The 14,893-nt window shown below is 38.0% G+C and overlaps 1 protein-coding gene across 4 annotated transcripts in view; it reads right to left on the minus strand.

Annotated features, from left to right (window-relative positions):
* Window positions 1-14,893, minus strand: part of ccdc57 (coiled-coil domain containing 57) — a 44,847-nt gene that overhangs the window by 18,216 nt on the left and 11,738 nt on the right. For 3 of the 4 annotated variants that reach the window (XM_067509159.1, XM_067509161.1, XM_067509158.1), the window contains 7 exons: window positions 11,758-11,859; window positions 10,928-11,085; window positions 9,265-9,465; window positions 9,003-9,161; window positions 7,696-7,858; window positions 3,866-3,955; window positions 878-1,145 (listed from right to left, as the gene is read on the minus strand). In XM_067509159.1, the coding sequence (XP_067365260.1) occupies window positions 878-1,145; window positions 3,866-3,955; window positions 7,696-7,858; window positions 9,003-9,161; window positions 9,265-9,465; window positions 10,928-11,085; window positions 11,758-11,859 (1,141 nt within the window). The remainder of the gene's footprint in view (window positions 1-877; window positions 1,146-3,865; window positions 3,956-7,695; window positions 7,859-9,002; window positions 9,162-9,264; window positions 9,466-10,927; window positions 11,086-11,757; window positions 11,860-14,893) is intronic. The other variant, XM_067509160.1, reaches the window with a different exon arrangement.

A 14,893-nucleotide genomic window follows, 5' to 3' on the forward strand; every position in this document is an offset into this window, starting at 1 on the left:
AGACTGTCCTGTAAAATACTACATGTCTCTTTAAGCTGTGTTTCTGTTTAGTTTAATGTAGCCCAATGGAAAGAAGCTAATGAAGGAGAAATATGACCTCACTTGCTAATTCTGGTCAGTACTCTCACTGCAGCACTTTGGATTGATTGCAAGCTTTTTGGGAGCTTTGGGATAATAAAAGGACTTACAGGACTCCACTCTGGAAGTAACAAACACATTGTTTGGATTTGTTTTTTAGCATCCTTTAGAGACAGGCTCCTAAATCACTCATAGGCAATCAGTGATTGCATGAGCTTGGTTTGCTTATGTGATGTAATCATGGCTCCGTTTTTGGAGCCCCCACAGTGATCCCATTCATCAAGCAGTGCATCTCTTCCCTGAGAGGAATATTTCAAAAATACTGCCCAAACAACATTGCTCAGTTTGACTGGGTTCTGGATGTATTCAATGCAGCAGCACCTGCAGATTTATATTCTGAGTGCTAAGCCATCAAGATGATCTCTGACTTCCCGGTGAGGCTGAGCTTTACAGCTCAGACATTGAGTGAATTCTGACTTGGTGTGGAGAGAGAGCATCCACTCATTGGCCAGAGGGCTGTGAGCATTCTTCTTCCTTTTGCCATAATTTATCTCCATGAAATGGGCTTTTCAGTAGTTGTTTCACCGACAAAGCACAGGTCTCAGCTCAACATTGAGCATGACCTGAGAATGGCAGTATCAACCCTGCAACCCTGTTTTGAAAAGACTGGTTGACTGCAGCCCCAAATGCAATAATAAGACCCACATAATGGCTTGTCTTGTTCTTCTTCTTCTACCTTTGTAAATGCAGTAATCCATTTTTTTCCACATTAGTTTGTGTAAAAGAATGCTGTCCATACCTGCTGGACGGACTTTAGAAGAACTGTTAGTTGATTGATCTGGTGGTCCAGTGGTCGTCTGAGCTGTAGGAGTGATGGAGGTGGTAGCATGGGCTCCTGGATACTGAGGAGACGAGGCCTGTGGTTGGTCCTGGCGAATGGAAAGGAGATGGTTGAGACTCTCCATGTCCTTCCTCATCTGGGTGACTACAGCCCGCAGAAGGTTGTTCTGCTCCTGTAGATGACAGATCTCATCTGATGCCACGCCGTCCCTCTTTAAAGTGAAACCCTGTGCAAAGAAAAACAAACAAAGACTTGAGTCCAGAAGCCTTCAAAGAGCAAAAGTAGAGACTTTATGTCTAAATGTAGAAAACATGGCACATTTGGCAGGAGTGGAAGACGTTCAATAATTACTCCAAGACCACAGCACTGAAAATAGTATTACTGGTGCTTTACCAAAGTACTTCAATTTGACTGTTATAGTTGCTAATTATTTTATATATTAAATTATATAATGAAGAAAATCAATTTACCATGAGAAAACAAGGAAAATGAAACCAGGTTCCTCTTAATATTATAGTTGCATCTAGTTATTTTTGCTGGCTTGAAACAAGGAAATATTGATTTCTGCTGCAGCACACTAATGAAAGGCCAAAGTTACATTTACATTACATTTAAGTTACTGTTACATTAGCAGTGTTTTCATCACCTTTTCAATATTATTTTACATACAGCTCTGCAAGCTTTAGCCCTTTACAAGTTACAAACCAAATGTGCAATCCTTTACTTAAAGTGAAAGTAGAAATTTACTTCTAGAATGGACCAAGACAGGACACATCCTATGTTAAACTAATCTACTTGCGTGACCTTTTTATACTACGAGCAAAACACAGCACTTTTTTTAACAGAAAGAAAGTCTCTGTTATTCAAGGGCAGTAATAAGGATGTGGTACTTTATTATCAGCATGTTATGTAAACAAGACCGTTCATCCATATGTCAGAAAAGATGAACCAAGTTTAGGAACTGTGCCATACACTCCATGAGGAGTCATCTACTCATCACTAATGGCAAAATCTTAATTAAGTTTAGGACTATTTAATTGTCTACTCATCTAGATCAATTGGATTCAGTTTTGCTTGCAAGCTCTCCTCTCCAGGAAAAACATCTCCCTGACTAAAATAGATATACCTCTTTACCTTTTACATGAGAATGAACCCATTTATGGATGACAGGAAATGCCAACCCTCCTCTGTAAACGTTTCATTGCAGACAATGACCACGACCACTTAATTTCAGTGTCAGCTCCTCCTTTCATGGTCTTGTTCAAAACTGCAGTGGTCAAAGCCACTATACACTATATTTCTGCAGTTTTCCTTATTACTCTTAATTTTTGCTTATTACTCACCACTCATTTATTAAATAGTCAACTTGATTTTTCAGTCTTTTGTCAAACATGGTGTACATTTTATCCTTTTTTTCCTTGCATGGTAGCTCTGCCACCATCTGTGTGTGAATGGGTGACATTGTAAAGTGTTTGGGACACTGATAAGTTAAAAATGTGCTATGGTTGCCTCGTTATTTGAATTACAACAATTCAAGGGATATTTTCAGGTTTGCACAGATATGTAACTTCACTGTCATGTCTCTAATTGGCTTATAATGTAGTACCCAGAGGAAGGTGACATGTCAGGGTCCCCCTGAGCTGCAGGTTTAGGTAAGTGAACATTATACTAGTGTTAATGCTTTTTTCTGCCATGTTTTATAAGATAGCAGTCCTAGTTTTTGCTGTGTGATGTGCATGGTTTTTAATTTCACATTTAATCTTTTTACCTTTAAAGTTTTTAGTACATACCACCCTGAGTATGGTTGGCTGCATCACTATTACTATCTTTCTGTTAAACCCAAGAAAGCATGGTGAGTAAAATAAGAGGGGTGGTACTTCTTAATGGCTTGTGGGATTTTTGCCTTCATGTCAACAATGAGGAGAAGCTGATTGAAATGCTGTCCACTTAGTTTCTTTTTAGGCAGTGTGATTTGTCCATTGGTGTTTCCAACTGCACCATTCAGTTGCCCAGTCCGTCCTGGTTCAGCAAGTGAGAGTAAGAGCAGTGGTGGTCAAGTGAAATAAATGTTTTGGTAAAACACAATCAAGCCTGGGACACATCAATGCTGCTTTCTCATTGGAGAGGGCAAATCTGGCCTGTACACAGATACACATAAATTGGGAGGGTCTGCTTTTCTGGATAAAAAGCACCAATTTCAATGAACCCTTTTCATAAAATAAGATTTGTGATCTAAACGTAGTGCATAAAAATTTGGTTTAGAGTTAGACTATCATAAGTGTCGGCTGTTGTAAAGTGTGCGTGCTCTCTGTCAGTCAGTAGCACCACTGTGCATACAACAAAGATCCTTTATGATGTGACATGCACATCACCCCTCCTGAGGGTCCAAGCTGCACCCACCCCAGTCTCACAAAATCCTGTGGCAAACACAATTATTATTACTACTACCATCAACAGGCTATTTCTACTCTTCACTTTAATTCACTTTGTACTTAATTCTGGATTTCTTCTGTTTATGGTTTGACTTTCAATGTCTATTTCTTAGTCCTGGCACCTACATCTTCCCCTTCAGCATAGCATTAAAATTTAGTCTTATTTTGATCTTCTTTTTTATATAAAGGAGCTAAATCAGTTTACAGCCCTTGGTTTTGGCTATTTCTGCTTTAGTAGAGGATGCAGATAGAGGGCTGATAGATCAAGACGTAGGCACTGGGCATAGTATACACCACTACTCACCCAAGGTCAGATTGTCAGAAATCGCGTCATGTCAATGTGTAAAGTTCTCTAGAAGTTCAAAAGTTCACCTATCAAACTTTTTTAAAGTTCCATTTAATATTATTGATAATCAGTAATAGCATATAGGTTAGGCCAGCACTCTTTCCAATACATAAAGATTTATTTGCCCTGCTTGGATAATAGATTATCATTTTAAATGGTGTATCTTACCTGTTTTGCCTGGTCTCTCTCAGTTTGAACAGAATGTAGCACAGTCAGGTCCTGCAGCTTTTGTTCTGTCTCACTCATCTCTGCTTTAGCCTATAAGAGACCAATATAAAACTTATTTTATAATCATTATCACCTACATCCTTAGTTACGGCTGTCATACCAGGATAGCAACAAAAGTGATTCTATTTCTGTCTTAGCATTTGCCAACAGCTTACGGCCCAAACAAGGGACACTATGCTATAAAAATGAGGGCAAAGGCAACTTAATGATTATAATTAGATGGACATTTGTCTGTAATATAGTACATGTTGCACATCATGCCACAAACAAGTGTACTGAAATAGTATAAAGTCCAATAACACATGTTTTATAAATAGGCAGACCATCTTCTATTTGCATTATGCATTTGTGGAAGATTTTGTAATGACAGCAGATATGGTAACTTGACTACCCGCTTATTCTGCTGAACTAATGACAGAATCAACAGGAATCAGTTTTATGTGGAAAAGTTATTCACTGAAGATGTTCAAATAGTAAAATGTGAGAAAGAAGATAGGTATGGTTAAGAAAGCAATCTTCATTTCCCCTTTTTACCAATAAAGAAATTTACATGACACTCTGATTTAATTTAGTTAAAATTACTATTAATTGCATCACTACTAATAGGTATTGAAAAATCCTGTCTGATATTTAATTGCAATGCCGATAAAACATGTTTCTGTCAACAGCTGTAGCTTACTGACGGATAAATATTAATGGTTTTATATTAAAAACACCTCATTTTCCAAATTGGATTCTGTGATTTTTTTTTCAGGTTTTGGTAAACATTTTTTGTTTTATATATATATACACACACAAGTAAAATCAATTATTATGAGAGTAGCAGGATCCTTGTGTTGAAGTGAATTTGAATTACCATCTCTCAACACATGCAGTTAACTTTTTCTGACCAGACCAAGGTTGTTAAAGTTTTTGTAGATTCAAGGGCAGACATGGACTTGAATCAGGATGAAACAGGGGCTATTTGCTCTGCTACAAGGCTCAAGTGTTTTGACAGGCTAACTGGGCTCTGTTTTTAAATGGGTTCAATCTTGTCATCTCATATCAGCCCAGTTTAAAAAACCCAAAACCTGATGCCTTATCATGCCAGTTTTAAGTGGAAGAAGAGACTAAACTTGAGAACACAATTCTCTCTGCCACTGTGTAGCTGGAACTGCTACCTGGGATATAACAAAAAGTCAACGATCCACTTGCCATTGAACTATTTCCTAGTATCTGTCCCCCTAACCAACACTTCTCCCAGACCATCTGCACTTTCAGGACCCGAAATGGGGACAGTCTTCCCGTCTGCCCTGTCACCCTAAACAGCCCACACGGTGGTTCTACAACTCTACCCGGGGCGCAATCATTCATTCTTTCCACATGTCCAACATCCAGAAGAGCTATCTGGTATTCTGGATTTCTGGGTAACCTACTATTAAAGACTGTTTTCATGCTGAGCTTTCCCTCGGTTTATGCATTTGGGTCCTGAAATTTCTCCTTTGTCACACACTGAACAGTTATATGACTATGGCATTGCATTGCTGCCAGGATGAAAAAAATATATTTGCTCAGCTTCTTATTATGAGAAACATTGCTCATTTTCAGAAAATTGGCTTTGCTATTGATGCATTTAAAAAACAAAATCATAGGTAAAAGAGCAATGTGTAATTTAAGTTGGCACTAGCATGGGACTCAAAGATCGGTCCACTCTCTTCCCAACCCTCTCTCTTCTCACTGCATTATGCTCTGCTACATTCAGATGCTTTACACACTGGTAACATCAGTGGACTGTCATTGACTCCCTGAATATGAAAAACTAAGTTTAAAAAATGTAAGGAGCTCAGAAAAGTTAGAATCTAGAAATCCCAAATGCTTCAAACTGCATCTAAAAGCATCAACTGTGCAAAACAAAGTGGGAGCAGAGCAGACCAGGTCCACAGCTCCAGTCCATTCTTTACAAACATAACAGGTGGACAGAGGACAACAATAAAATGAAAATTTTACAGAATTAGCTATATTTTCCGCTATGGTTTCATCAGAAAGTATAATAGGCTAATTCACTAATTGATTATTGTAATTCAGACCTACAGAATTTATTTACAGAAAGATCCAATGCAGGGAAAAAATGAGTAAAATCTGTTTATCATATCTTCATTCATTTTTCAAAAACAAAAAAGTTTTTTGAGGTACATTTTGTTTCCCCATTTTTAACTTTGTGCTCAAATTAAAAGATAAAAAAAAAACCTGATGTCACAGAAGTGACTGTTACACACTTAGGGACCTTCACACATGTTGACTTTCCTTCCATCCATGGTTGCAAAGCCAATAAGATTGAAGCACAGACTGATATCCCTGTTGCTGAGCATGACGGCAACAATACAGACACCTCAACTTTTGTCATTTATTAGGTAGTTATTTACAAATTTAGCACATCTAAAACAAACCTTTTTGATAGTAATTACTCAATAATATAGAGCTAGGTATCTGGTATTCAAACTACACTGAGACTGTCGGTGAAAGTTCTCAGTCATCCAGGTTTGGTTATCCAAAGGTTGAATCATATCAACTAGACTTCTCTTTTTTTCTTGGATGGAAACATTTTGTTACTCATTTAAACACCTTCTTCAGTCTCAGGGAAAGTTGGGTAGGGGGCCCATTTACAGTACATCCTCCAGAGTAGGCCTTGTTTCTCACCTGACATGAAAAGAATAGAATTAAAGCTTTATGTTCCCCATTAAATACGTATACATGCTACGCATGGCACATGTTCTTTTGGATTTAACCCATTCCCCTGGGGGGGAGCAGTGGGCAACCATAGGTTGCAGGCAGGAACTAGCCTTTCTTGTTCAAAGAATCACCTGGTGGATGGGTTAGGATTTGATTTTGGAGCTTTCTGCATCCCAGATGCTCAACCGACTGAGTCATCAGGCCATTATTCTCATTAGGTTGATAACAGGGGATGTAAAAGTAGGATGGAGATAGGGGAATATAATGATCACTACACATTCACATTTACATTTAGTCCTTTAGCAGAGGCTTTTATCCAAAGCGACTTACAAGTGAGGTACAAGGCAGCAAAAATCTAAGTCTATACTTAACACCTTTCATCCCCCTAGGATGGGATTGTTAGGTTTGACCTCCTTGGATGATGTATGGAGCGGTCTCATCTTCCTGGGGATGGTTCAAAGGGCAGCATGGAAAATCCCATCTTTCATGTATTCCCACTGTCATAATTCTTATTATCATCCTAACAAGCCTATTGAGGTCAGGTGAGACATTAGGCCTTCTCTGGAGGATAGAACTGGGCCCCCTACTCAACTTTACCTCAAACTGAAGAAGCTTCTTGGATGAGTAGAAAACGTTTCCAGCCAAGAATAAAGAAGTCCATTTTAAAACGACTCAACCTTTGAATATACAGAGTTTTTTTACCACCATCTGTAAAGTTAATTCTAGGTCATGCCACCAAAGTTGTTTCTCTTTGGTAAAGCGGTAAAAATGCCTAATTAATAATGAAAAACACCTCAAGTTTTGAGGTGTTTGTGTACTGACCTACTCAGCACCGCAGGTAGTGGTTTCTGTGTTAAGCTCACACCCACCCTCCTCCTGAACATAAATAATTAAATGAAACTCACAATAGAAAAAACCATGCTCTTGCGTTATGACTTTTAACACACATAGAAATTGACAATTAAATTCATGAACCTACAGGAGGTGAACTCATGTATGTGTACCAATAAAGACGCATTACACACTGCAGAGGGGTGTTGTATAATGCATGACAGACTGACCTGGTCTCTAGCCTGGATCAAGTCTTGTATTAACTGCTCATTGGCAAGGTAGTATTTAGCCTTAATGTCCTCACAATGTCTCTGCGACTCCAGCTCTGCCTGGACTCGCATCTGTTCTAAAGCCTTCTCTCTCTTCAAGCCAGAACTCAGTTGCTGCTTGTACCTGTCAACATAGACATACATTTTATAAATCAAAAGCTCAGCTCATACTATAAAGCTCATACAGTTAGGTTAAAAATTTACGGTGACAAACTTGTCAGTGTTCAGTGTTCAAAAACTTAAAAAAAGAATATATCCGGCATTCCAATAGTCATTTTTCTAAACAAATCAGCAGGAACCAGTTCCTTTGGCAGCCATAGATAGATCCAAAAGGGATGAAGGACAAAACAGTATGCATTTGATCTTCAGGCCCTTAGGTGGCACTGCATTCCATGATCTACATGGTCTAAGGCAAAATAAAAAAATAAAAAAACTGTTTGTGATTAGATGAGTAAAATTTACAATTCTTTTTGGGAACCATGGATGAAGTGTCTTGAGGACTAAAGAGGAGAGGGACTATCTAGACAGTGCAAAAGCCTGCATCTCTGATGGTATGGGCATGGATTAGCGCCTCTGGCGTGGGCATCTTACACATCTGGAAAGGTTAAAGTTACATAATAAAATACTGTCATCGGTGTTTAATTAGTCATTCATTGCACTGCATACCACACCAGGGTACTGTACAACACAACAGATTTTCTTTGTTGTTATTGAGGCATGTAGAAGTTTTTGGCATTGTTGGAGCAGAAAGCAGCTATAATATGACAAAGCAATTTCTCTGAGGGTTTTAAAAAAGTTTTTGAAATTTGAAAATATTATCCATTATAATATGCATCAGACAGACCCAGTTCCCTGGTTATGTTGATTGCAAGATGATTGTAAAAACCTTGCAAAGAATCAGTGGTAACCATGTTTCTAATTGGTCTTCCCCTACAGTGCATTTGCAGGCTCCAAACAGGAACGTGAAAGTCTGAATGAGGGAGAGATCGTTAGTGAAGCTATGCTGTCTTATTTTGACATCTGAGGCAGATTATGCTTCTGCTGCATATATACATGGATTTTTCTTAAGTGCATGTAAACTCAGTTCTCTGATTAGAGAAAGCTGGTTTCTCAAAGTATGTACCATGAAATGTATGATTAAGGTAGTGTGTTGAACTATTTTCAAGTCCCTAAAATTGTTAAATAAATACATAAATGAAAAAGTCAAATTTCAATCTTAACATTTTTTTCTTCAATTCTTCTCTCCCTTTCTCTCACTGCCTTCTCACCCCTCAATCTCCTCCCTTTTTCTCTCCAACTCAGCTTGAAATTCCCGTTCTCTTTTCTGCAGAGTGATTATCTCGGTATCCTTTACAACAATCTCACTCGAGACATGACTGATGTAATTGTCCCAGCCACTTTGGATCGTTTCCACCTCTGTGCGAAGCCTTAGAAAACAAACAAACACACACAGACGCAGCAACACAGGTTTTACGGTTAATGCCAATTTCATGAATTTTTGTTGAATTGTTTCCATCAGTATCATCTCACCTCTGGATTGTCTCATCTTTCTTCTTCATGGCCTCGTGCTGGTCCTCCTGTAAGCGGCATACTTGTGCAGCCAAAACTTCCATACTCTTGTGTAATTTAGCAATGTGTTCTTCAGCTTTCTGCAGCTCTCTTGTGTCGGACTGATGTTGCGCCTCTAGTTGGGCATCATACTTCATTTGAGCCCGGGCCAAATGTTCATATCTTTAGACAAACAACCATACCGTTATCCAGTAGATGACATTTAGACATTGTGAGTACTTATGGTTTTATGTACAGTAAATTTGTCTTTATGCACCACTGAATGTCAAAAGCTGACATTTTATTTGCATTTGTTGAAGCTTTATCATAATGGGCTAAATACCTTTCAGTACATATAAACTAGTTTGATATTTAGTTTTACTTTTTTACTTGAATGTAAATGTAGATAATATGCTTAGCACTTTGAACTGATACTTGTTTTGGATCAAACGTTTGATCAAGCACTACATACTGTATGTCTAAATATAAGTTAAAGATGATTGCAAATGAGTATCGTGCAGCACTGCCGAACAAGAGATCCAAGTTTGGCTCCAACCTGAGATTCAATTAGTGTTTACTTTTTCTGTTCTCTCAGTTAACCAAGAACAGAGAAAGTCGAAACATAATCATCAAAACAACAGCTGCAACTGCTGGTTGCTACTGTATGTGCCCAATAATGCTCTGTAGCTCTGTCCACGTCATGTTTCAATAAAATATTTATTGCACATTCAGCTAGTACTAGTGATGGGTTAAACAATACCAAAGCGTCGGTGCGTGTTTCAAGCACAAAGAGTGAAGAAAAGCGTGTAACACTTAAAGAACAATCACAACACAGCAGCTGTATCGGTCAAATTGTTTTTATCAGGAAGCCATTTTGATCTTATAGCGCCAAATAAGGTAAACAGTTTCCTTCCTGTCCTGTAAAATGTCTCTTTCTTAATAAAAATGTATAAACACTCCCTGTTAATTATAAAGCTTATAGTGGGTGGTGGAGTTGTACAGCAATGCATTAAAAGAAGAGGTGTCTCTAAAATTTTGGCCACCCTATTTTAAATGAATGAGGGGGCCAAACCTTTAGACTGCTGTATTGGTTTTCATTAGATAATACAGGTTTACCTAATAAAGTGGCCAGTGAGTGTACACTTCTCTTTCATTGTTAACTTCATTATCAGCTGGTTATGTAAACAGGACCATTCATCATTGGCTTGGTGTCCACATGTCAGGAGGGCTGACCCTAGTTCAGTCTCCACATGCTTTATCCAAGTTTCCTGCAATGTTTTTTGTAATCCAGCACATGTCACTATTGAGCAACACACCAAACCTGTGTCAACACAGTAAGAGAAATGTGCCACACACTCCATGAGGCCCAATCTAATCATCACTAGCTAGTACAAATGTTTAAGTGTTTAGAAGCTGTTTAGTCAGTTGGGGCAACTGTGGTGCAGGAAGGTAGAGCGGTCATCCACCAATCCTGCAGTTGTTGGCTCGATGAATGGTTCCAGACAAAAGTTTTGTCTCATGTCAATCTTTTGGTCTCAAACTCTAATATCATCAGTGTAACAAATAAACTGGCTGACTGTACATATGTACATAGATTTCTGGGTTTATGCTTTAAACACACATACATAAACACACAGGAGCATACCTGTTGTCCTTCATAGTGTTGAGATCTCTGATCTCCTGGTCTTTGTGATGCAGCTGGGTTTGCAATTGTATAGACAACTCCTCAGATGCTTTGAGAGCTTCTGTGGCTTGGAGATATGCTTGGTAGTAAGTTTTAGTCTCTTTAGACAACAGCTTTACCTGGACAGGAAGATGTACACATGCAGCATCAAATGATGACAACTTTCAAATATGTTCAACAAGAAAATCTGTTTAAATTAAGAAAAACCAGAAAACACATTTCTCCAGAAATTTGGACAAATGGTAATATAACAAAAATTTAAAAATGATCAATTACAGAAGAAAAAAGAAACTTAAATACTCCCTTATTTTAGAGATCAAAGCAGAGTTTGGTTCATAACCATCTTATGTTCAGTCACATTTCCACTGAAAAGTTCAGTTACGTTTCTTTTAAAGGTACAGTCCAAGACACTTTCCCCAGATAATAGTCTTTCAGGTGCATGATAATTTGGATTCCTATAGCTCTGTGTAGGATGTTTGAGAGCTTTAATAGTTTTGAGATATTCCAAAAAACCATTAACAACAATAATGTCTTTTTCAAGCCATTTTAATGGGAATTTTTTGACACAATGCTACCAAAGGTCATAGTACACCAACATATTTACCAAAAGTTGAGATGCAAGTCAAATTTTGGCAGAACAATAAAAATACATGAAAAAACTACAACTCTAATTCCAAAAAAGTTGGCAAGATGTAAAAAATATAGATAAAAAAATGCAATGATGTGCAAATTTCATCGACATATATTTTATTAACAATCAGTGTGTAAACTATTAATATGGTCTCACTCACCTTAAGATTAAGAGACACTATCACACCACGCATCTTGTCAATTTTCAAGTTGAACTCATGTTCCCGCTGCTTCAGCACACTGTCAAAAGATGCGGTCATCTCCTAATGGTGAGAGGAGAGTGATTTCAAATTTAAACACTACTACTTGTCTTTTCATTGTGATGAAGACATGGTCAAATGCTCTCTTACTAACTAAGTGGACTTCTGTGTTTAAAGGATAACTGTCATATTCTAAATTTATTGTATTTTCAACAATGCCAACAGAAACACTAAAATCAATGATTTGCCTATATTTACAGATGTCTGTTAGTCTACAGCCCAAATAATCTTGTTTGTCATTGTGGTGGACATCAGTTGTCCAACAACAATTAAAAGACCTGATATCAGTCAAACACATACACTCTGTGATATTTGCAACAGGTTAAGAAACATTTTTAAAAAGCTGTGTCAAATGCCCAGAATCTTTTTACAGCAGTCTAGTGAGCTCCGGCTGCACGTCCACAAGATCTCAGAGCAAATGCTGCATCAATTTGGATTCACACTTACTTAAAGAAGGAGATGTCTGAACCACAATCAAATCAACATGAAGAAGATAAATACATGTCTGACAGGAAACACAAATCTATTAGATTTGGTGGCTTCATAGAGCCATGTCTGTACAGTTATTCTCAGGAGAAGACACAACAACGAAGTAGCTGCAGTATGCTAAACATTATTCGCCCTCTATTTTATACATGGTCTATGAAATATAGTTATTTACTGGAGTTACAATGTCAGCCACAAAATAAGTCACCACTCTTACCGCTACATTCCAAGGTGATGAAGATGTTGCGACACTATCTGAATCTGTAGTGGCCATGGAAAACTTGATGAAACAACACTATGTGTTAGTGTGGTAAATAATCCTGCTCACTGAACACATGAAGGCTGTGAGTCCTGAGCCCCATTTGTACATTGCTTAACAAATTCAAGATTAAATGAGTAATGCAGAATCTTGGATCAGGTTACCCGGATCAGGATTAGATAAATTGGATACACACTCTCAATATGTCCATTGATCTGAAAATGATTAATGTGTATAGTTTCTGTATATATTCATATCAAGAACAAGCACAATAAAAATCTGGGAACAGGTAAAAGTAAAGTAGGTTACAAGAATATTCTGCGAACTAGGGCCTGTGTATTATGCATGAAAATTAATTTACTGTAAAATGTGAGATTTGTGAATAATGTTATCCTACTACTCAAGCATACACAGTTTTTGTGTTACATATAGGCCTACATATATAGGCATATGTGTTATTAAGCTGTTTTGACACAATTCATACATTTTGAAAAATGCACTTTCTGCACAAGCTTTTCCTCCTCTGTGTTCTTTAATTCACCTTAATGTTAATCACAGCAGGCTTGTTGTCTAATCATTAATTACTATGAGGCTATTGTCCGCTAACCATTTGGTTAGTTATGGTATATACTGAGTGAGACCAGGCCACAAGTTGACTTCCTACCTGGCAGTGAATCACATAAAGACAGAGACAGAGAGAGAAGAGGACAGAGGATCAGTGACTGTCTTTCTACATTCAGCTAAAACTATGTTCGTCTAATCCAACAGTCCTACAATGAATTCTTACTTGATGAAAGTGATTATGTTTAGCCTTAAAACAATTTTAGAGGAGTTAATTCAGCTGTATATGATTATTGTGAAAGATAAAAGTGTTGAACTTTGTCACATGGATGTTTCTGTACTTAACCTAGTTTAATTGATACAAATGTGGTAAAATTAAAAAAATATAAATTCCTGTTAGTATAAATAATCTGCACTTATCACGCTCATATAGCGCTTTTCTACCTATTGGTACCCAAAGTGCTTTACACTGGTTCTCATTCCCCCAGTCGCACTCACAATCACACACACACTCACACACCAGTAGGGGAGCTGCTATGCAGCTGGCCAACACTCTCTGGGAGCAGTTTTATATACAGTAAGGTTCAAGGGATATTAGTTTGCTCGATGCCCATTTTATTAAATTACTTATACCTATCTGATGTGAATTGAAGCTGAGCATATTTTCTCTTATTTATTATTAAATGGTATTTTATCTAATACAAATAAATATAAAAGCATATTTGCATTAGATATCAGCCGACGGCCTTCCAGACAGGCATTGGTCATTGAAAAACCCTTATAAAGTTAAACATCTGAAGAATGTGGCGTGCATTTGTATTCAGCCCCCTTTACTTTGATACCACTAACTAAAATCCGTTGGAACCAATTGTCTTCAGAAGTCACCTCCTTAAAAAAATATCCACTTGTGTCCACTTGTGTGTAATTTAATCTCAGTATAAATACAGCTGTTTTGTGAGAGAACATTAGTGAAACAAACAGCATCATGAAGCTAAAGGAACACACCAGACAGGTCAGGGATAAAGTTTTGCCGAAGTTTAAAGCAGGATTAGATAAAAAAAATAACCCAAGCTTTGAACATCTCACTGAGCACTGTCCAATCCATCATCTGTGTGTCTGGCAGTACTGCAAACCTACCAAGACATGGCTGTCTACCTAAACTGACAGGCTGGACAAGGAGAGCATTAATCAGGGAAGCAGCCAAGAGGCCCATGGTAACTCTGGAGGAGCTGCAGAGATGGGAGAATCTGTCCACAGGACAACTATTAGTCATGGACTCCACAAATCCGGCCTTTATGGAAGAGTGACAAGAACAAAGCCATTGTTGAAAGAAAGTCATAAGAAGTCCCATTTGCAGTTTGCAACAAATCATGTTGGGGACACAGCAAGCATGAGACCAAATTTGAACTTTTTGGCTTAAATGGAAACCTAACACTGCACATCACCCTGAACACACCATACCCACTGTGACACATGGAGGTGGCAGCATCTTGTTGGGATGCTTTTCTTCAGCAGGGACAGAGAAGCTGGTCAGAGTTGATGGGAAGATGGATGGAGCCAAATACAGGGCGATCTTAGAAAAAAGCCTGTTAGAGTCTGCAAAAGACTTGAAACTTGGGAGAAGGTTCACCTTCCAACAGGACGATAACCCTAAACCTACAGCCAGGGCTAGATCAAAGAATATTCATGTGTCAGAATGGCCCAGTCAAAGTTCAGACCTAAATGAGAATC

Source organism: Channa argus, chromosome 7 (genome assembly GCF_033026475.1).
Source record: "Channa argus isolate prfri chromosome 7, Channa argus male v1.0, whole genome shotgun sequence".
Lineage (NCBI taxonomy): Eukaryota > Metazoa > Chordata > Actinopteri > Anabantiformes > Channidae > Channa > Channa argus.